At 27.5% G+C, this 22,405-nt stretch overlaps 3 protein-coding genes across 4 annotated transcripts; 2 read left to right on the top strand and 1 right to left on the bottom strand.

The window, feature by feature from the left end:
* Positions 1-2,226: 2,226 nt before the first annotated feature.
* Positions 2,227-9,110, bottom strand: Gga (ADP-ribosylation factor-binding protein Gga). 2 transcript variants are annotated; one of them, XM_015523982.2, is made up of 13 exons: positions 8,747-9,110; positions 6,079-6,320; positions 5,452-5,612; positions 5,150-5,383; positions 4,919-5,092; positions 4,636-4,858; positions 4,147-4,290; positions 3,840-3,974; positions 3,631-3,757; positions 3,388-3,560; positions 3,020-3,186; positions 2,831-2,941; positions 2,227-2,769 (listed from the first exon to the last, which is right to left on the bottom strand). In XM_015523982.2, the coding sequence occupies exons 3-13, from the start codon at positions 5,566-5,568 to the stop codon at positions 2,677-2,679; spliced, it is 1,698 nt and encodes a 565-aa protein (XP_015379468.1). In that variant the 5' UTR covers positions 5,569-5,612; positions 6,079-6,320; positions 8,747-9,110; the 3' UTR covers positions 2,227-2,676. The 2 variants fall into 2 exon arrangements, with proteins under 2 accessions (XP_015379468.1, XP_015379467.1); XM_015523981.2 differs by lacking the exon at positions 6,079-6,320.
* Positions 9,111-18,881: 9,771 nt separating this feature from the next.
* Positions 18,882-21,620, top strand: LOC107173452 (uncharacterized). The gene is made up of 2 exons (XM_015523996.2): positions 18,882-18,996; positions 20,665-21,620. The coding sequence occupies exons 1-2, from the start codon at positions 18,927-18,929 to the stop codon at positions 20,991-20,993; spliced, it is 399 nt and encodes a 132-aa protein (XP_015379482.1). The 5' UTR covers positions 18,882-18,926; the 3' UTR covers positions 20,994-21,620.
* Positions 19,004-20,657, top strand: LOC149055351 (uncharacterized). Its single transcript, XM_089229084.1, has 2 exons — positions 19,004-19,789; positions 19,854-20,657. Exons 1-2 carry the CDS (start codon positions 19,217-19,219, stop codon positions 19,854-19,856), a joined length of 576 nt encoding a protein of 191 aa, XP_089085210.1. The 5' UTR covers positions 19,004-19,216; the 3' UTR covers positions 19,857-20,657.
* Positions 21,621-22,405: the final 785 nt, after the last annotated feature.

Genomic DNA, 22,405 nt, shown 5'->3' with positions numbered 1-22,405 from the left:
TTTGTCCTTGCATAGATATGGCCCTGGGTATATATCAACTATCAAGGAAGCTAATAGGTATATCATTATATGATGGGTTGCAGTATTGTGCTAAACATTCCCACTCGTTTTCGGTTTTTGAACGGAAAAAAAAAAGGTATATCATTATAAGAAACGTTGTAACTTGTATTACATTTATTTAATATACATCAGTGGCGGATTTGAGGGGAGGCGACGTGGCGATTACCCCTCTCTAGGGATTTTTTTTACTTAAATTATAGCGCAGTATAATAAAATGAACATGAAATTCATGTCATAGCTATAACATTAAATTTATCAATAAATGATACAAAAAAACGTCTTTTTTTTTAATAATATGATAATGGGAAATACCTTGGGAAATATGTATTCAGTTACGTCTTTGTTATTACCTATCAATCTATGATACCAATTCGCCCCCTCCTCTAATGATCTTCAGATCCACTACTGATATACATAAACATTGTAATGAATTTTAAAGCATTTTATCTGATAATTTTTTTTTTATCGGCATTTATAGAAAATTTCTATAAATGCCTCAAAAAAGTTGACATAATTTTAAAATTATAAATAGAAAATCATATAACTGCAGTATATCAAAATACTGTTTTTACCAATAATCTAAGAAAGTTCCGAGAATTTTCTATTTTTACCTCTGGAAAATAAAACTAAGATTCAGTTTTCTATAATAAAGATAGAAACATACAGACGAAGACGATACTGCTATACTAGCATCCAACAAAGACCCAACATGGCCACCCACGATATGCAATACCGTCAATACTATTTAAATCTAATCTCCAATTGGACTCAAAAATGGAAAGTTAAAATGAACGATAAAAATCAGTTCAAATAAATTTTTCTCCGAATAAAAACGATTGTCCACAACTTTCCACCTAACCTTGGCCCAACACACAAAACAGAAAAGAAAACAGTCAAACACACGTCTACATCTCCTCCGTCCATTATTGTCCTCTTCAATGAATTAAAAAAACAAAATATTACAAGACGACTATTACCCCCCTTTGGTCATATATGGTATTCAAATCTGGGGCCAAGCCAAACCATCCAATATAAGACCCATACAAGCTTTCCAGTCTATATTTCTCAAACAACTGGAGCCCCATGATACCATGACCAATGACGTATTACATAAGGATCTACAAATCCCAACAGTCAACGAAATAGAAACTCGACAATACAAAAAGTTCCACTCCTAACTGCACTCAAACCAAAACCCTCTAATTTTCTAATTTTCTGCATGTTCTCTATTACCCTCCCCAATAACTCTCCGAGGAGGTTAAAAAGAAAGTGACAAAGATACGCTCTTGCATAACAAAAAAAAAAACTGTCTCCATAACATATGAACCCACAAAATCAAATAGGAGGTACTGTTGATGGACGATTTTCCCCCCTCAAGACATTATATACTTTTATTATAATTACCTATGTTTTTAAATTTACTTATTGTGCAAATCGTATAGATTGTAAATATGCCTTTTAAAATAAAAAAAAATTAAAAGATAGAACCATCCTTTAAAATGAAAATCTGTGTACAAGGCACACGCCCAAAAAATTTAAAAAACAACATTATATAATATTATTACTCAGCAATTTTCAGTTTAATAACAAACAAGTTATTACATAATTTCTATCATTTTTAGGTTTTAGGATAATTTTTTTTTTCATGTGACGAAATATTTACAACTTGATGTTGAGAAATAAACAATTAGGGTTTTTTTATGAACAAAAAGTTTATTCCTAAATGTGAAATATATGCTAAATATTTTTTAATATGCAAAATATATTTTTCTTCAAATTTTGTACTGAATAAGTCATCCACATTTTCATTCCTGTTGAACTGCATAAAAGTCAATAAATATATGTTAGTAGCTTTAAATCTTCTTTCTAATTTTTATCTATAAATTACAATAATTATCTATTTATTGGATATGGTGTTATTGTAATTAAAAAGTTATGTAGCATATCATCACCATCAGGCAAAAAGTGATCAAGGGACAAAATGTACTTTTTATGTGACTACCACAATATAAGTCATGCAGTTTTGGTATTTGGTTTTAATGGTTTAATATTTTTTTTTGTAGGTCAAAATCCAAACCATTGTAAAATATAATTTTCATAGATATGCCTCAGTCCAATGGTTTCACTGTTAATAATTAAAATTAATACAAATCAAAAATACAATAATAACTTATGGTATTTAATGTTTATTTAAAAAAATAATGTTTAGTATAATAGTTCATAAAATTGCATTTTAAAATTTAAAATACATAATTATAATATTGTATATTCACTGACTAGATTTTATTGGTAAAGTTAAGTATTAAATAGCAAATGTGAATTCAGTATTGTTTTAACATAAATATTCATAAATTCAACCATTTAATACTTTTTTAATGACTAGTGTATGACTTTCAAATAAAACATCATATTATAATTCCTTAATAATTATTATTTGAAGAGGTATTAAATGTTAATAATAATAATAATTTTTTAACATTAAATATAACTTAATATTATTAGTTGTAAAATAAATAGTTTGATTATAATATAAATTAAATTGTATGGAAATTAAATCAAAACATATACTAGGTATCTTTTTGAAATAAGTTTTGTGAGATCAGAATATTCATAACCTTAGTTTATGCAGAGCTGTTCAGTTTCACCAAATTCAGTAAACATTTCACCATCCATTGTATAACTTATTACATATTTCAAAGGTATAATTTCCTAAAAGTAATTCAATCAAAATTAATACTTAGAAAAATTATCACTTATACAAAAAACTAACTTTATTTAGAGTTGCAACTAGTATGATTTGCACAATAGTTTCTTGCGGTAAAAATGCATTATAAATAGGAAGACTGGTTCTTGATTGCGGTAATATACGTAACCTACAGTCCTAACAAAAATAAAAATAATAATATTACATACATTATAGCATATCATTGCTTATAAATTGAATATGTTTATATTTTACTTTTGGAACAACCGGTTGGAATGAAAAATTAAATATTGGTAGTTTACATTTGCTTCTTGTTGTAACAACAAAAACGGTAACATCTTCTCTTGGTTTATTTGTTGCTAAATGTAGTTCTGTACTAATACCATTCTTATCAAATAAGCTCACAATGACGGAGTCAGGATCTTAAATAATTTTAAAATAAAGTAATTAGATTAAAATAAGATTAGATTTATACTTAAAAATATCATCAAATTTTATAGATATAAATTATATTTCAAAATTATAAAATATTCTAAAGTTTAAATTTTGGAGTCATTTGATGAGATTGATGGTTGATGAATTATTTAATTTAAAAATTTGAAAATTTAAATCTTTGTACGTACATGGAATAATGTTTTCAAGTTCAATATTAATATCTCCAAGAGGCTTTATCTGAAGACTATAGTTTTTTGGTTCAAATAACACTGAATCTTGTGTGCCTAAAAATGGTTCTTCTGATAGACCATTGTTTTTAATATCATCTGAACTTAATTCTGGGTCTGTCAAATTAAATGGTCTGTAAAACAATAAACATTTATGATTAGTGCAAATATATATATACCTAAAATTATAGAAAAACAACTAACTTTTCAACTGTTTTAGTTTCATTAGGTTTATTCAAAATAACTTTTCCAAGAATATTTAGTTCTTCAAATAGGTCTACATTTAACACACTGTCCTTAATTTTTTCAGGTTTTTGAGGATTTACAACTTCTAAAAAATGGATGTTACAATTTTATTTTACCTAGATATGGACAAAAATGAACCATATATATATATTGTAGAGTATACTTACCAGGCTGCGGAGGATTAAATTCTTTTAAAGGATGTGACATTTGCAAAAAATCATCTAGTTCATTAATATTCACTGATCCATTATTTGAAAAATTATTCCTTTCACAATTAGATTCACTTAAAAAGTATTTTTTCCCTATAATTAATAATTAAACCATGTAGTTTAGTATTGGAAATTAATAACTGTCTATATTATACAAAACCAAATTATTTTAATAGAAATAAAGTAGTTATTGCAAAAGAATGATAAAATTAAAAATATAATATAAATGTTTAATTTGTGTATCTAATAAGCAAATTTATTTTACCAGGAGAAGCAGATGATATGCTAAGGTCTAACAAATTTTCATCATTTTCTTGATTGGTTGGTTTTTCATGGTTGAGATTATCTAAAACTTCATTATATATTTTTAATGTTTCTTTTACTTCATAATTAAGTTTAATTATTTTTCCTGTAAAAATAAATTTATTGTTTAGAAAGTTGTAACATAATATAAAGATAAATATTTTTTTCTAAGAATATAATTAAATTTATTATTTAGTGAGAACTTAATTGATGGAATCTATGTATAATTTTCATAAATAAATGAAGAACAATAAGTTTTTATGAAAAAGGTCATAGTTAAAAACCAACTAAAAATATTTGCAATTTATTCAGCTTAGTAGTTAGTACAAGCACTACAAGCATAACAACTTACATATTATAACAAAAGATTAAATACAGAAATCACAAAAATCTGTTTATAGGTTAGTTCTTGACCAAATTAACCAAACAAAATCACAATAAATATACTTACTAACAGTATCCTCATTTTCTGGAATTTCTAGTGATAACATTGTTTGAACTTTTGGTTCCAGTTGTTTTACAGTAGTATATAATTCTTTAATAAGTTCTAAATCATTTAACGAACCAGAACCATCACAATATGATTTGAGCATTTCTGATAGCAATTTAACATTATTTGAAGTTATTTCAATATCAACCAACATACTACTAATTCTTTCTGCTTTCTGTTCTTCCTATAATAGAACATTAATATTTAATCACAATTTTACAATTATTGAACTTTTTTTACATACCTCTTCAACCATAGATTTAATTAATTCGTTTGCAGCTTTGAGATCTTCTGATTTTTTACTTTTAAGCAACTTTTGCAGCAATAATGATTTTTCTCCATTCAAAATTGAAACTTTATTAGAATCTAATTTAGAAGCAGAGGCTACTCTTGATGGCATATTTTCAAATAAAAAATCCTGCAGTAATTATCGAATATTACAAATTTGTTAAATATTTAAATTATAAAATTTTACCTTTATTACACCTTGTTTTTTTAACATGTCTAAGGCATCTTGTATCTTTATTTCTTTGGGGAATTGTGATGACCATAATCCAAGGAGTTCAATTATTTTGTTTTTTATTAATTCTGGTGTATGAATTCCATTGCAGTTGGGAGATACTAAACGTATAAGTTCATTAAGGAAACGGAATTTTCCAACTTCAGCTTGAAAACTGGCACTACCAGTCTGCATACATATGTCTAATAACTAAAATAAATTTCATGATAAAATAATTTTAGATAAGATTATTTATTTTTTGCTAATGTTAAATATACATGAAGGGCTTGTAAGGCTTCCCATTCTTGCATTGAATGAATTTTAGCTAAAATACACTTTGCAGCTAATGGTGCACAATCTGGATCTCTCTGTACAAATCCACTAAACGCAATCATTGCAGCACTGTCAATTTTTTCGTTGCTATTTTTAGTTGCTCTTTCTAAAATAATAATATATATGTATATATATCAATTACAAATTGATTAATTAATTTAATTGTAATCGTTATGTACATTATTTAACATTATTACATTTGTTATTTTTTTAATGTTTAATATGGTATTAAATTACACTAGTTTTTATATTATTCTTAATTATTTAACTATTTATCACAGTAATTATTGGACAATGATTCTATCAAATAATAACTGTTCGAGGTGTTAAGGTCGCCACACACTGCAGCGGTGTGTAGCGACCTTTAGTTTGATTTGTACATAATATATTAGTTGATGTTAAATGCTATTTCTTCAAGTTTTTGTTATCAGTTTGATCTCGGATTGTAGGGATATTAGTTTTTTTTAAATTAGTACTAAGTACCATCAATTATTGTCTCGAAATAGAGAAAAGACATTTTGGTACTATTTCAAATATTAAGATGTATTATTCATTATTTTCTTCTTTCTTACTTAGATAATTTTTTCAACTGCATCAAACTGGTCGAGCTATTTTTATGGTTTTTGATTTAATTTATGTTTAGAGATTGTACACAAACATAAATTAGGCTCTTCATAAGAATATACATGATAAATTTCAAAATTTTCTAGTATTTCTACAAGTTTTGTTTCCTTTTCATTAAATTTGTTTGTTCCCTTTGTTAAGGCAAAATAGGTACTATTTTTCTTACACAGCGCTTTTATACAAATGTAAACTAAAAAATCACAATAGTTTATTTTAATAAAAAAAAAAAGCAAACAAAAATATACAAATATAAATAATTAATACATTGCTACAAATAATAGGAGTGTCCAAAGATTTTTAAATTTTAATCAATTCAATCATTCTAAAACTATTAATTTGACAAGAATTATAAAATACTATTTTTATCCAGAAACATTTATAGAGCAATTTAAATTAAGAGGTAGCCATACCTACATGTTGTCTCCATCTTATCAAAACTTAACATGACAAATTGTATGTTCTGAATAATCAATTTAACTCTGTTATATCAATTATTCAGCACGTACAATTTTCTATGTTATGCATTTTTAAGATTTAATGTGGCGCCCTCTTATGCAAAAATTGTTTAGGAAGACCATATTACGTATGGCTTCATATATTTTATCTAGGTACCTAATTATAATTTTTATAAAATGGAGATAGTATCTACTTTACACACGGAAAATATTTGTATTTAATAATATTTTCAATCAGTAAAAATCATAGTCTCTGGTCTCTATAGACACTTCTAAAACAATAACCACTTAATATTATTTGCATAAGCCAAGTACTGATTAGTTGCCGGTTAGTTATATATTAGCTTATGCATTACAGATGTAAAATTATCATGCTAGAGCTATGTGCTATTTTATAATTTGTTCAAATTATTACACAGGAAAATAAGATTAGGTAAGTATATATTATATATATATTAAGTAAATAAATAGGTACAATTAAATTATTTGATTAAATTAACAATTGATAATCAAATGTTAGAAATCTTTAATAAAATTTAATAAAAAACACATATTAACTGTAGAACTGAAATAAATACATAATTTGATGGTTATAGATAAAAGGTTAAATATTATTTTTTTGTAAGAGTTGATAGTTCAACTAGTTATTTTAGTGTTTTTTATAAAACCTAAATATATTTAGGTTTCCAAAACATTAATAAAATTACAATATCAATAAAATTAGTAGGTAAAATTTACAAAGGAAAAAACTGTTTAATATTATAAAAATCAATTTCTAAATAAGAGATACTTACTCATATAAATTATTAAGTAAAATTAGAGAACTAGTTTTGAATGAATAACGAGACATACAAAAAAAATCAAGTGAGGTGGAAATAATATTGGCTAGTAAAAGAAAGAGCTCTATAATTGTTTATATTTTTTTTGTAAATAAGAAAAATGTAAATAATCAGAGTGTAGATTTGAGATTTTATACTTTTTATGTGCAAGTTTTTTTTCTTTAATTAAATTTCTTAAATCATAATTAGACCAAGGCAAAGAGTAGTTAAATTTGAGATTTAATTTTGTTCTAGGGACAAATAAATTAAAAATATGATTTAAGATATCATAGAACTTTAAGATAGTATTTTTAAGATCTAAATTCATTAAATTAAACAGAATATCAATATTATCAAAAAATGCAATAATCTCCATAAATTTACAAGAGTTATAATTGAATAATTCTAGATTATTGGACTTATCTAAAATTTCAAATAGGTACTTCAAGTAAATAGGTAAATTCTAAGGGTGGTTGATGGGAATCAAATAAGAGTGTAAGTGAATAATTAGTAAATACGGAATCAATATTAACATTCGAGAAAATTTAATCCAAAAACTACCATAATTATTTTTGATATTATTTAGTTGGTTTATATTTAGGTAGTTTATATATGAGTTCACAACGCAGTGAGATGAGGTGTTAGTAAATAAAGAATAGTCTGAGGAAGAAAATTAATTTAAGTTAAAATCACCTAAAATTAATATATTTAAATATATATATATATTTTAAATAGCTTTTACTGCTTTTAGTATACAAGAACAAGATAGCTTAACAATTATAAAAATTAATATATAATCCAAAGAGATATATTATCCATGTTAATAACGAGATTTTCAACAATCTCGCAGTGTGTTTTATAAAAATCAAGATGAGAATTTGGAGGAATATAAGCACATGCACAAGAAGGAGATTAATATTGTTATAATTAAACATAACAAAATAACTGATCAATATTGGGGTATGGTGATAGTGTCTAATAGTTTGCAATCTAAATTATTTTTAATAGCCAGTAAAATTCCACCACCTCTATTATGAAAATCAGAACATCGAACAACTCAAAATATACCTATATTGAAATTAATAAGACCTAATTCTGTATCATTTATAGAATTATTTAACCAAATCTCGGTTAAAAACAATAAAACGTAATTTAAATTATATGTTATATTATAATATTATGAGATTAATAATTTACATAATAGTATTAATTTACAAAGTAGAAATGTCTTATCTATAATATAAACAACCAGCGAGTCGTGTATTTATTCACGGTATCTAATCGACATGTACGTCAAAAAGATAATATTATTATTTATTATGCATTGCGCAATTTCAACTCACCGATTAGAGCTTCTAAGCTCGTGGACACTATAATAGGATCGATGTCCATCATTGGATGACGATCATTGGCGATGTGCACTACGTCTCGGTCGTCTATATGCACAGGAATATTAATATGATATTATAGACATTTATTTAGAAGTACAGACGAGTACGACTGCAGTGCATTGTTTTGCACCCACTTGATTACATCGCACAGTTACTAATGATGTATTTTTACGTAATGATCGACTGTATCATGCAGCTAGATAATGTCACCGTTTTCACTACTTAACAGTTGTGTGTGGGTAGCCAAAGTTTGGACTTTGAACGTTGTACACGAAGTTATTAAAAAAAAAAAAAAAAAACATTGTGTGTAGGTGTGCGTGGCTGAATGGCTGATACGAGCGGCGCCGTTATCTTCCCCTATCAACTATGTTATCATGAAAAGGGCATACATTTTCCGATTTTCATGCGACCTATCATTATTGTCGCATGTTCTATATAAGTTGTAGCTACCGATAGGTATGATATCGCTAATAATAATAATAATATTATACTCAACTGTAACCAAATATTATAGTATTTGCTTTAGTATTTGCTGAAACCTATAATTGGTTGCGATAACTGTTCAGTGTCGACAGTGTTGAAAATCCTGAAGATAGTCCATATTAAATCATGGCTGAAACTGATGTCGTTTTCACAGTAGTTTTCGCCGTGGAAATATGACGAGTTCCGCTTGAATTCCGACATTACTAAAACAATGATTATTGTATTATTCGTCGACGATAATGTTCAATTGCCGGTAGATACCGCACAAAATTCACTCGGTAGATACAATGAGCACGAATAGTATTTATGGGTAAAATTTCAAAAATGACAACGGAAAAAGGCGGGCGCCGGGTGCCGTTGTCTAGCAAAGTAGTAATCTTTTCTAAAGATTACCATAGGATAATATGAGATGTACATCTAAGTTCGTGTCGTTCGTGAATCGTGTTTCGTGATTAACGTTAGGCAACGACTGCAGAGATGGCCGCCGTGACGAATCCAATCGAAGTCATACACTTGAGCCATGACATTGCAATTGCCTTAAGCCCTTAACTACAGAATATGTTTAATCTATTCTGTGCATTAACCTTTAACATATAATACGTTCAAAAATATTAAATACTGCGCGGAGTGCACAGCTTGAGTGATTATGGTTATGGACACATCCACACTTAGGTATACACGTTATAGGTATCTATAAATATTTTTTTTTTTAATCGAAGTCCCGATATCTATGCTTTTTAAATTTGAATTCATTTTTTGATTGATGTGTGGTAACTCGTACAACTATAGGCTAGACAAATAATGACTGGCTAGCCACCGCATTCAGACGTGAAATATAAAAAGGGCCAAATCCCAAATAATGGTCATAAAAACATTTATTATGGATAGTAATAATAACATTACTTGTTGGTTGCAATGGTCAAAGATAAATGAAGATTAATCTAAACGTCGCTTGATTAAACATAGAAATAGGCTGCAATTATCGGCCTTTTGGTTTTCCAACTATTTTTTTTCATTAATTTGACATTTGTGGTATATGTTAGATAAAATGCTGTAGTGTATTATGTAAGCCAATAATAATTATAGCCTATAGGTATTATTTATTTTGCAATTGATAGATTGTGCAAACCATACCAGTGCGTTCTCATATTATGAACTAATGAGCTATATATGGTCTCTATGTAGTTTTAAATGTGTGAATTGCACCTATTATCGTGGCATGATTTCAATATAGCTATATAGAATATAGGTATGTAATTTATTGATGATTTTTGTATTAATGGAATTGTTTATACATAATATAGTAAGATTATTAAGTGTATATATTGTTTTTAAACTCAGTAAAATGTTCATGATATAACATTTAATTTAGGATACAGTGAATTGTCTGGAATTTCTGTTGATTTTAACTAACTTTTCTCATTATCAATTATATTTTTAATAGAATTAGTTATTTTTATACAAAAAACGTTATTGAGTTAAATTTTTTAAATATTACAGCTTAATTTGTTTATAGAATGTAGTTCATAATTTTCTTAATTTATTATGTTATCGCATTTCTTGATTAGGCGTTTGTTACTCGATTATCTTTGCCCTTTTACATTTTAACATTTCAAAATAATAATCTAACTATTTTAAATTAATCTTGCTGTTCAAGTTAACGGTATTTTATTTTATTTTTAATAGATACTAAACACAAATCTAACCGAAAATAAAGTAAAATGTAGACTCTGTAACTTACCTATATAAGTTTAACTAAATATATTTGTTTTAATAATTTATACAGTAAGCGAAGGTGGTCTAACTTTTTGGTTACCAAGCAATTGTTTTAAATGTTTAATAACAATATTACAATTTTTTCGTTTTTGTTTTTCCTGAATATTTTATAAAGTAGGTACTGAGAATTTTCAATTTTGACCTCCTGAAAAGTACCTTCTATAAATCCAATTTGCTGCCAAAAGTTGGTGATCAGAGTATTTTTTTCTATTAGAAAAACTGTGTTGAGACACAATAATAAAAAAAATAGACACATCATTGTAAAATCAATACATAGTTCGTTCCGCTCCACTTAAAAAGTTTGGCATTCTTTGCTACAGCAGAATATAAAATATTACTGTCATCGTCCATCGGGGTATTTCGAGGTATCTAAGCTCTAACTTTGTAATAGATGCACCTACAAGTGGTGAGATAGGTTAGTTCACTTGTTTGTATTTTAGTTTTGAAATTATAAATTTTTTTAATAAATTGTTCATGTTTAACTTGATATATAATTTGTTATAGTCGTCTGCTTTTATAAGCTTAGCGAGTGGGTTTGTGATAATTAAAATATTTTTTATAATGTGCTATTTTTAAATCCTTGTAGTAATCTTGTTAATGACATGAGGCCGTGTAAAGAAATAAATGTCCATTCGTAATTCATGTTGGTCTTCAGTTTTAACTTATAAATAGCTAAATGTCTAATAATAATGATTAGTCCTGCAGGGCAGACTGATAATTATTATATCTAGTTTGATAATTATTTCTAAGTGTTTTTTTTTAAATTTATCATTATATTTACTCAATGTTATATTTTATTCTTTAAATTGATTTGTTATTTGATTTGCTCATTTTTTAGATATGGTTTTCTTTCTATTGATTTTGTTGTCCACTCTGCTTGTTATCGTATATAGTCTATTCATCGTTGTTTCATATTTTCAAAAATATGGCTCCGGTCACAATATGACATTTTATTGACGTAAGTTACACAAGGTCTGTTGTTGAATTTTATGATTACTATAATATTGTTGACGGCCACACGCTCGACGTTCGTCACATTTACTTTTCGTTCGAAGTTGAGCACGTCCAATAAGTGCTACGACGGACGAAACATTTAACGTCCGACGACGTGTGAAGCTCGTGTGACCAGCCCAGTCTAAACGTTTAGCAATTTTAGGTTTACAAACTTCAAACTTGTATATTATTTCGTACTGATTTGTCTTAAGAGGATCGTACGTCTGCACAAAGATTCGATTTCGTGGATAAATATTGCTGTTTGTTTGTCGTCCAACTAGTTTGCGTTTTTCTAAAACGCACTGAGCTGAGTACCTATACGCATTAGTTTGTGCGATTGGTTTGGATTCAGCTCTAAACGTTAATTGTTCTAACTATGTCCATTATATGTAGTACTACTACAGTAGTAGTCAGTAAAAATAGTTTTCTTTTCAATACTTATTATCGTAAATTTTTATTTTAGGTCCCTCTTTTTTGCTACAATTCATTGGATTTTTTCTTCATCATCTAAGTGTAACCAACCATTTAAAGTGTTTATTTTGTAATTTTATATTCTTAATGGCTGTATATGTGACTTCGTACTGAAAAAAAAAATGAATAAACATAAAATACGACGCTAAATCGGCTTGTATCTGTTTTAAGATAGCGGTGTGCATCGCTTTGTTAATTGATTCGACCGAGGTCATTCGCCTGTGTCGGATTCAATATAGCACTATCAAAGTGTATTTTTGAACATGGTTCAAACTACTTTCTAAACTTTTCTTGTATCTCCAATAACTATCTAAACCATCTATGAAACTTTTGTCAAAATCGGTTGAGTAGTTTTTGAGTCTAAAAGCTACAAACATAAAAACATAGTCTTTTGTTGTACTTTTCAATAATAACAATAGAAATAAATTACTTATTTATATACGTTTATTTCAAATTCATAATAACGCATATGGCTAATCTATAAAAATTTTTTATTTATATTTTACATCTGTAAACAATAACGACCCTTTAACATACATATATAAAAATTATTTGCCATATAAGAGTCAAAATGAAATTCATGTATGAAACTGTGAGACACTCTATAGTGGTTGAAAATGAACCTAAAATCATTCTCCGAATCACAAAGGATCTATTGGCATAACTTTAATTGAAATCAGCCATGTATTTTCTGAAATTAGCGCATTCAAACCTATATACAAACTCTCCAGTTTTATAAAAATGTATATTGTAGTATCAATATTATTAGTGTATTTTATTTACTTATATGATTGCGTTTATTTATTTAATTATTTTATATTATTAATATTCAGGGGTGGACTGAGCCAGTGAGGGCCTACTGTCCTAGAATTGTAAAAGCCCCCTTTTTGATAAATCCAGAGAAGCAGTTACTTTTTTTTTAGATTCTGAACGGAGCGATGAATGTATTGATTTTACCGTGATGTGTGTTTTTATTTATTTATTTTTTTGTGTCTTTGGTACTTTGGGGGGTCAAAAGTAAATAAATCTTGATATTTTTCTAAATAATTGTGATAAACAAACTAAAAAATTAAGGGGAAAACGGGAAATGTTACGCACAATCAGTTTTCGACAAAATCGATTTTGGTTTTTGATCTAACTTTAAAACAAGTAGATACATGAAATTTTCACCGAATGTTTATATAAATATATTCAATTTTCAAAAATGTTCGACTTAAGTTGAACTATTCATAGGTATATACAATTTTCGATTATTATTAGTTTTTTTTAAATTAATATCGATACAAATTTATTTGTTGGGTAGAAAAGATTGAAAATGTAATACAAGGCTCTTAACAAATTGTTACAATAACAATTGATAATTAAAAGAAATTTGTAATCACAATTTTTTTTTATAAGCATTCAAAGTTTTAAATACAAGGCTCCTAACATATTTTTACAATAGCAGTTCAAAAATAAAATAAATATATATAGTCACAATTTTTTTTATAAGCATTCAAAGTTTGAATTTTGACAACATACGTAAAAATCGCGAAAATTCGTAATCTATCTTATGTTAGAAATTCATAAAAAGTTTTCCTTTTACATCTAAGATTTGAAAATTTAACACAAAGCTCCTAAAATATTTTTACAATCGAAGTTGAAAAATAAAAGAAATACATAGTCACAATTTTTTTTTACAAGCATTCAAATTTTAATTTTGAGAACATACGTAAAAATCACGAAAATTCGCAAATTATTTTAAGCTAGAAATTCATAAAAAATTTTCTTTTTAAATCTAAGATTAGTAAGATTTGAAAATGTTTAATAATCTATAATATATCCTAGACAGATAAGCCGTCTCCGCTCAGAATTGTTTTTCGTATAAAATGATATAATATCATTGGATTCAAATTTAATTCCATCCATTACAGCAGTAGCCAACTTGTAACCTACTGTACAGAAGAGCGACATCCACGACTTACCCGCTTTTTTTTGTTGTACATTAATGCATATCCATAACACTTATTTATCTACATCCAGAGAACTTCTTATTCATAGTTAGTCTACAATTCTACACAATTTAAGTGTTGCTTTAAATCCCAATATTTTACTGCTTTATATTGGTGACATTTTATATTCTATAACAATCGACAATTTTTGAATTAGATATAGTGTTAAGACGACGTGTCGCACCCGCTTTACCTTTTTACCTACAAAAAATGCAACACGATTGCACTCTGTGAAATTAGGTATACACTATTTAAAAATACAGCTGGAATGGTTAGCTCAAAGCTAAAGTTATAAATTATAGTTAACCTGCAACTATACTATACCACACTATGATAATTACTAAAATACCGGGTTATTATTTATAATTTAGCTTTTTTACTCTTTTATGTTATAATAACTGCACAGTCACTGGGAAAATACGTTTATAAAACAAAAATATGACAAATGTTTATAATGTCGTATGTTAATACAGTCGAAATTGATTAACTAGAACGTTTAATTTCAACCTCGAGCTTACCATTCCGACTGTATTTTATATAGTGTACACCTGTATTGCGGAGCGCAATCCTGTTGCGTTTTTTTGTAGGGAAAAAGGTAAAACGGGCTCAATCGCGCTGATTTATTTGGCGTAATCTTATTGCGTCTTTTGCATATAAAAAGTTAGGGCGGGCGCAATCGCCGTAATCGTGTCCTACCGATTACCTAAAAGTTTGGTAATGGATAAATTCACTCTAATAGTCTAATATCAAAACTAACAGCACACTATTGAAACTAGCGAACGGAAATTTGCTATGTAGTACGTGATGTGTAAGACGGAGATAACACTTGTGAGTGCGACGTCTTCTTAAGACAATACATCAAAGCACCATAGAATCAAAACCAATTGTATTGAACACAGATTAATAATAATAATAAAGATTTTTTAAATGTAACCCTTTAGTTATAGCCACTTGTTGCTTATTAATAAAGCGCCTCGTAGTACAAGGATCTACTATCCTACAGGACAATAGGTCAGTGGGCCAGTCACCCCTGTTAATATTATATATGTGCTTCACAAATGCTATTATGAAATACTTTTATTTTATATTTAAAAAGAGATACAAATACTAAAATACGTCGTAAACTTAAAAGTTATTTAAAGAGTATTTCAAATCAATTAGTGTTTAAGAACAAATGCAAATACTTTTCAAATATTGCATTCTTTTTAGTTTTTATTATAAATTCGAATTATTTTTATTCTTTAAAATGTTTTAACTCAACCATTTAAACTGTAAAATTCTTTGACATTTGACTAACCGGGTCATTTAAACTGTACAGTGTATTCTGAAAAACTATATGCGCATATAGGTATAAACCTATGATTTGTAACAGATGGTTAGGAATCAAACAACAAACTTCATAAATATTCTGAAAAATATCATAGAATTTACCTACTTGAATAGATTCGTAAAATGCCATGTGCCTATGTATTTTAATTTTATACTAAACACAACGTAAACACCACAGAACGTACACAAAAATACAAACCATACGTAATGCGATAGCGGATAATAACAATACCTTATAATTTTAAATTCACGTCACAATATTTGTATAGGCTTTATTTTGATGAAAATAATCGACAATGATGCTTGGAGTTTATTTTAAGAGGCCATATTAATTCATTTGAAATGGCAAAGCGTCATTGGTTTTATATTTGAGTAAAAAAAATAATAACATTAAATAATATAATTAATAGTTCAAACAATGACGAAAAAATGCTTAAATAAAATTATTTGAATTTAAAATACAACTATAAAGCCATTTTAATGGTTAAACTGTAAAATGTAGTTATATAATAAAGACACCTACGCATAAAACAATATTAAGTACTTATGCATAGGTACTATATTTAAAAAGTATTCTTTACTACAATGGTTATTGGTATTTGGTTTTAAATACTTAGTTTGAATAATATTAGGAAATAAGTCAGACTGGATGCTACTTTGTGATAAAATAAATAAACTGGTATTAGTACATTATTATGCTATCTAATAAATACTTCGCTCGTCGCTTCAACGAATATTTAAACAATTATTATTTAAGGCACAAAGCGAAAAACTATTAAAATATATAACACGTTTACAAACACAATAATCGTTATCAAATTAATAAATAATTACTTAGAACACAATTCACAGTTCTAAGTCCTGCTACTGTTTGTTATTAGTAATAGGTAATACCCTACGGCTACGTCCCTACCAATTATTATTATTATTATCGACGCATCGATGTTTCCAATAACTCGCACTGTCTTAAATATTATAATATTATGTGATCATCAGTCGGTCAGTTACAACATTTCAAGAATCAACTGCCTGCATGAACGTTAATAATTTGTGGTAAGGACAATTTTCAATGTTATACTGTTGTAATATAGGGACTTATTATACTCGTATGTATGTAATAATAATAATAATATGTAATAAAATCAGACTTAAAATGGAGTATACTTATTATTACTCATATTCATAATCCTATGGACGTCGGAGTCCTATGATGGGTTTCGATGAATAAAGAATAGATTTATTACGATATTATTATTATTATAACACGGATATTGACGTTTTCGGCTTTGTTTTTCTATGAGTTTGTGTTCACATTAAGGAAATGTCAAAATAATGAATGAAATTCTTGTTTAGTACCTAATTTACAGAATTTACGTAATATACGGAATTTTTAATAGGAAAATTAAAATATTTAAATTATAAATAATCTTTAAATAAAGACTAAATAAATTCTACGAATCGACGATTATTACATCTATAATACTTCTATATAGTTTAATGTTATAAACAGGAAAGATTTGTATTTTTAAATATTTGTAACGAATAAACTCAACAACTACTGGACCAATTTCAAAAAATTTTTCACTATTAGAATACTACATTATCGTTGAAGTAACACGGGCTATATTTATTATTAGAAAAATCAGGGGTCCTAGGGATTCCTACTAAAATTTCAATAATGTAACTCAACGTATAAAAAAATGTGTAATAAAATTTCTATCTTCACATACGCTGCGGAAAGTAATTGATGATAAACAAAAAATGTCCTACAATATTAAAGAGTATATCAATATCTACAAAAAACTTGGCGATATCATAATATGTCCAACTATATTACAGTTATGTCAATGTAACTATTTTTTACATTTTAAATGTTGATAGAAATGCCGACCAAAATCAGAATATAACATCATCCATGTCTTTGTATTAATATTTATCCGAATACATAATTTCGTATTTTCGTATTTGTTTTATTTAAAATAAAAGTGTACAAGAAATATAAAAAATAATATTATGAGTAAAAAATCTTAGTAAAATAACAATAATAATAATAATGTCTAGCAATAGCAAAACATTGCCGGGGGCAGCTATAGTATAATAATGTACAATTGAGAATACGACAAGTCGAGTACCTACCTATTTGCTTGATGGTATTGATATTGCTGCATGTGACGTAAAGATGGGCATCACGGTGGACATGCTATTTTATATTCTTAGCGGAACGAGAGAGCTATTAGTTTTACAATGATTATTCCGTTTTTGTGTTTTTTTTTGTATAAACATTTCATTCGAGGGAACTAAAATGGTAGGTAGGTGCAATGTGCAAAATGTTTTATGCAACACCACGCGTACGTAGGAAACAAAATACACGCTGTGTTTATAGTTTCTGTAATTCCTAAGTACGGTTAAAAAAATAAATCGTGAACACTGATGGAAAAAGACGAACCAATGAAAGCGATGGCTGAATTACCCATCATATTTAACTGATATGTCGCACTTTTTTGAGTAGGTATAACCTGCGCATGTATTGTTTGTAATAGTTTCTTGAAAATGACGATTGCTGAATTAAAATTTGAAACAACAATAATTATAATATGTACCATTTATTTTGGATAGAGGTGAATAATAATTAGAGTCTATTGCTTTAATAGTTTTGTAAATTTCGTGTTTTTGTTTTTTTAATTTTCGTTATTTTGCAATTTTTATAAAAACACTTTTTTATCATTGTTGTTTCATCATATTATAATCAGTTTGTTTCTTGTTTAGCGTAGGATCTGTTTTTGTTGAAGTTATAATATTATGCAATATAGAAGATAATTTTAATGCGTATACGCAGTAAGTATGTGTATTGTGTATAATATATGTATATATATTACACTACAATACTAGGAAGACATAACAAGATATTCAAATGCATTTTGAATTTTCTTACAAACTTTATCTTATGTTTTTATATTATATTTTATTGTAGTTTGAACTATTAAATTTGTTTTGACGTGGAAATTGGAAGACTTGTATTTGTATTATAACTGATAATGTATATTCAATATTATGCACACATGGGTATATTATGTATATAAAACTCGCACATGGCTTCTATTTACATCACTCCTAACTTTTCAAAATTACATGGTGACTGCATTTTTGCGTGCACCAAAAGTAAGTATTTACATAAAGTCTATACTGTCAAGTTCCTTTTTTACTGTAGCAGTTTTGCTACCTACTACCACAGCCAAGCGTACAATTTCAATGAAAGAATTACTGAAGCCTCCTGTTTTTTTTTTTCAAGTATTATTAACCATACAATACACACTACATTTTAATATATTTTTTTTCTTATCATTAATAAGAAAAATATATACATTCTGCTGTAAGTAATATGGTTAATAATTTACAAAACTGGACGGCTATCTTTGGTATAACTTCTCCCTTGAGTCGTTTATTACAAACAGAAAATCTAGACTTATCAACTGCAATGATTCTCGCAACAAACATTGAAGAAATGTTAATTAAAATGCGTAATGATAGTGAAAAAGAATTTAATTATATTTTCAATGATGTTCAAAAAATATGTTCTGATTGGGATGTTGATGTTAAAATTCCACGAAAAGTTGGCAGGCAAGTACACCGTAGTAATATTGAAACAGATTCACCTGAAGTATATTTTCGTGTTTCAATATTCATTCCATTTTTAGATTTTTTTACTACCCAAATTCAAAAACGTTTGTTAGATCATAAACAAATTTTGTCAAGTTTTCACTGTCTCTTGCCATCAAAAATAAATAATTTAGAATTCAAAAAACAATTTGAGACTGACATTGTACATTTAGTACGTCGTTATGAAAAAATCGTTAACTGCAGTGAAGAACAAAGTATCGGAGAACTTAGATTATGGTGGAATTATGTAAGCCAAATGAATGACAATCTTAAAAATGCCCATTCAGCTTTACTTGTATGTGATGAAAAAATATTTCCAATTATACGAAAACTTTTAGTTATTCTTGTTACTCTACCAGTAACGACGGCCACACCAGAAAGGACTTTTTCGACTCTTCGTCGTCTCAAAACCTATCTACGAAATACAACCGGAGAATCTCGCTTAAACGGATTAGCAATGCTAAATATTCATCGGGATATTGAAATCTCAACAGACGCAGTACTAGATGAATTATCAAAATCATCGAGACGAATTAATATTAAGTTATAACTTAATAGGTTAGTGTTTTTAGTCCATAAAATATACATTTTTAAAAAATTTTAATGTGCATGTCTTTAAATATAAGAAGAATACAATTGTTTAAACATTTTTTTTTTTTTATATATGTATATAAAATATGGTAACCCCCCCCATTAAAGAATTCTGCGTACGCCACTGGACGGCTTGATAGAAGGGGGTGTCCAAGCAACACTACTTCAATCATTATAATATAAAAACCTTAATTTAAAAATGTTTGGGTTTTAAGCACGCGCCCATGCCTAAATATTGGCCGTTTTATACTATCACGCGTGTTTGGAACGTTCAAATATTATTATACGGTACGTACAACAAATAAAAACAGTTTTCTAAAACGCTTAATAGAAATATGATTTAGTCATTAACGATGTTTTGATATTTTTCCGTGAAAAAAAAATATGTTCAACGCCAACGTACCTTGTATATTATACAATCGGTACTATTTTATTTCACACTCGTCTTCGTTTATTTTGAATAGCCATTAGCTTATTGGCACTAATGTGTTATTGGTACATGTAACCATTAATATGTATATAATGATTTCGTCGTTGGATTGGCCTACTTAATATATTATCAACTGTGTTTTTATACAGATCGAATAGTTATGGAGGAATTAAAGAAAGCGTTGAAACTCCAGGCGAAGCTATACAACGCAGACACGGCCTTCGTCAGCATATCGACATTAGACATGGGTCGAAAGTATCAAATCACTGATATATCCAAAGTCCAGTCGGCATATGGTTTGCGCATATTGGTCAGTCTTCAGGGAGATCGGAGGATATTGAAAACATACTTACCTAAGTCTATTAAGTTGAGTGATTCTTATATTGACGGTTTCATTAATCGGGACAGAAGGTCGGTTCTATATTTAATTTACAAGGGTGTAAAATCTAACGGAGCGTATAAAATCGATTTTGAATGATTCCAGACCATCAAGTTTATTAAGATTGTTTTGAATATCGTTAATTTTCTTTTCGAGAAAAATTAAAATACACGTTATAAAATATTTCTTCAATGTCTAAAATATTGAAAACATAATGTTGATGTAAGATTAGTGTATTAATGTTTGCGAATTGATTATACTGCTCGCGAGTTAAATAATATGATACTATAATAAATTATACGAGCATTTTGAATACAAAATTAAATTTTTCTTGTCTTTGTGAAATAATACAAACGTGTAATAGATTTTTAAGTGTTATATCGTTAAGTGCTTCTTGATTATGAGAATAATATAGCGTATCATCAGAATATTAATTACAAATTGTGATTACAGAAAGTCAGTTTAGAAATTACATCATCTTATGAAAAATGATAATTATCAGAAATAACTAAAGTTTTTGGAGGGTTGGATCCATACGATATTGATGAATCAAGGGTCAAATGTATTCAGTTTAATTAATATTTACAATTTATAAGTTACATAGGTATACGGCCCAGATTTGTATACATTAAATATTGTATGTGAAACATATATCACATTTATTGCAAATAATGTACAATAATTGTACAATAATTGTACACAGTTTAATAAATAATTAACGTTATCTCACAGATTTTAATTATTTATTAAAACAGAAACAATTTAAATCACACTGATATACATATAGCAAGCTATAAACGTAGTAATTATCTTTTTAAATATTCATTACATGTATACATTATGAGGCCAAATGTTTGTTAATATCTAAACATCATTTTTTTTTATTTATTATATCACATTTTATGATATTATTTATAAAGCTAGTATACATATTTAATATTTACATTTCATACTTTAGATTTACTAAAATATGAAAAACAAAGAAATCAAAGAATCTTTAATTTACGCATTTTTAAACGTTAACACATACTCGTATATTCAGAGTGATTTTAAATCAAGCCTACAGAAGAATAATATAATGGATTTACGTTATACCCCATACAATTAGGGATTCTACTTATAATATCTGTTATTCTTGGAAGATCGCGAAAAATTCAACTGCCGGAGTGAGATAATGGTAAGCAGTTGTTACTAATTTTCCGTACGGTATGAACTTTTTGTAGTCGATCAACAGTTTTTGTTTAAAGGTTGCTATACAAGGATAACGTTTTAAAAAAAGCAAAGGTGTATCAAATTATTGAGTGAAAGACTGAAAAGATTTAGAAAAGTTTGAGCACTTTGTGCTGTTCCCAAGTCTTTATATCTTAGAGTAACGTACAGTTTTGATGGCTTATATTATCCAAACATTAATGGTTATTGACTTCACTCTCATCAGAAAACTCACAAGCGAATAGATGATGATTGATGACGATTAACGACCGTATAATATAGTTTCACTGTAAAAATAATTG

Source organism: Diuraphis noxia, unplaced genomic scaffold, assembly GCF_037042655.1.
Source record: "Diuraphis noxia isolate RWA-SAM2 unplaced genomic scaffold, SU_Dnox_SAM2 contig0005, whole genome shotgun sequence".
Taxonomy (NCBI): Eukaryota; Metazoa; Arthropoda; class Insecta; order Hemiptera; family Aphididae; genus Diuraphis; species Diuraphis noxia.
Note: the sequence above shows the minus strand (reverse complement) of the source record. Positions and strands in the feature narration are given on the sequence as shown.

What these genes read in the sequence shown, in the direction of transcription:
- Gga (XM_015523981.2), bottom strand. Translation starts at nt 8,798, where the DNA reads ATGATGGACATCGATCCTATTATAGTGTCCACGAGCTTAGAAGCTCTA. An exon ending in TCCAACCGGTTGTTCCAAAA is followed by an intron (nt 2,942 to 3,019) that starts GTAAAATATAAA and finishes TATTTTTGTTAG; the next exon opens with GACTGTAGGTTACGTATATT. An exon ending in TAGTTGCAACTCTAAATAAA is followed by an intron (nt 2,770 to 2,830) that starts GTTAGTTTTTTG and finishes AATTACTTTTAG; the next exon opens with GAAATTATACCTTTGAAATA.
- LOC107173452 (XM_015523996.2), top strand. Translation starts at nt 18,927, where the DNA reads ATGGCTTCTATTTACATCACTCCTAACTTTTCAAAATTACATGGTGAC. An exon ending in CATTTTTGCGTGCACCAAAA is followed by an intron (nt 18,997 to 20,664) that starts GTAAGTATTTAC and finishes GTTTTTATACAG; the next exon opens with ATCGAATAGTTATGGAGGAA.
- LOC149055351 (XM_089229084.1), top strand. Translation starts at nt 19,217, where the DNA reads ATGGTTAATAATTTACAAAACTGGACGGCTATCTTTGGTATAACTTCT.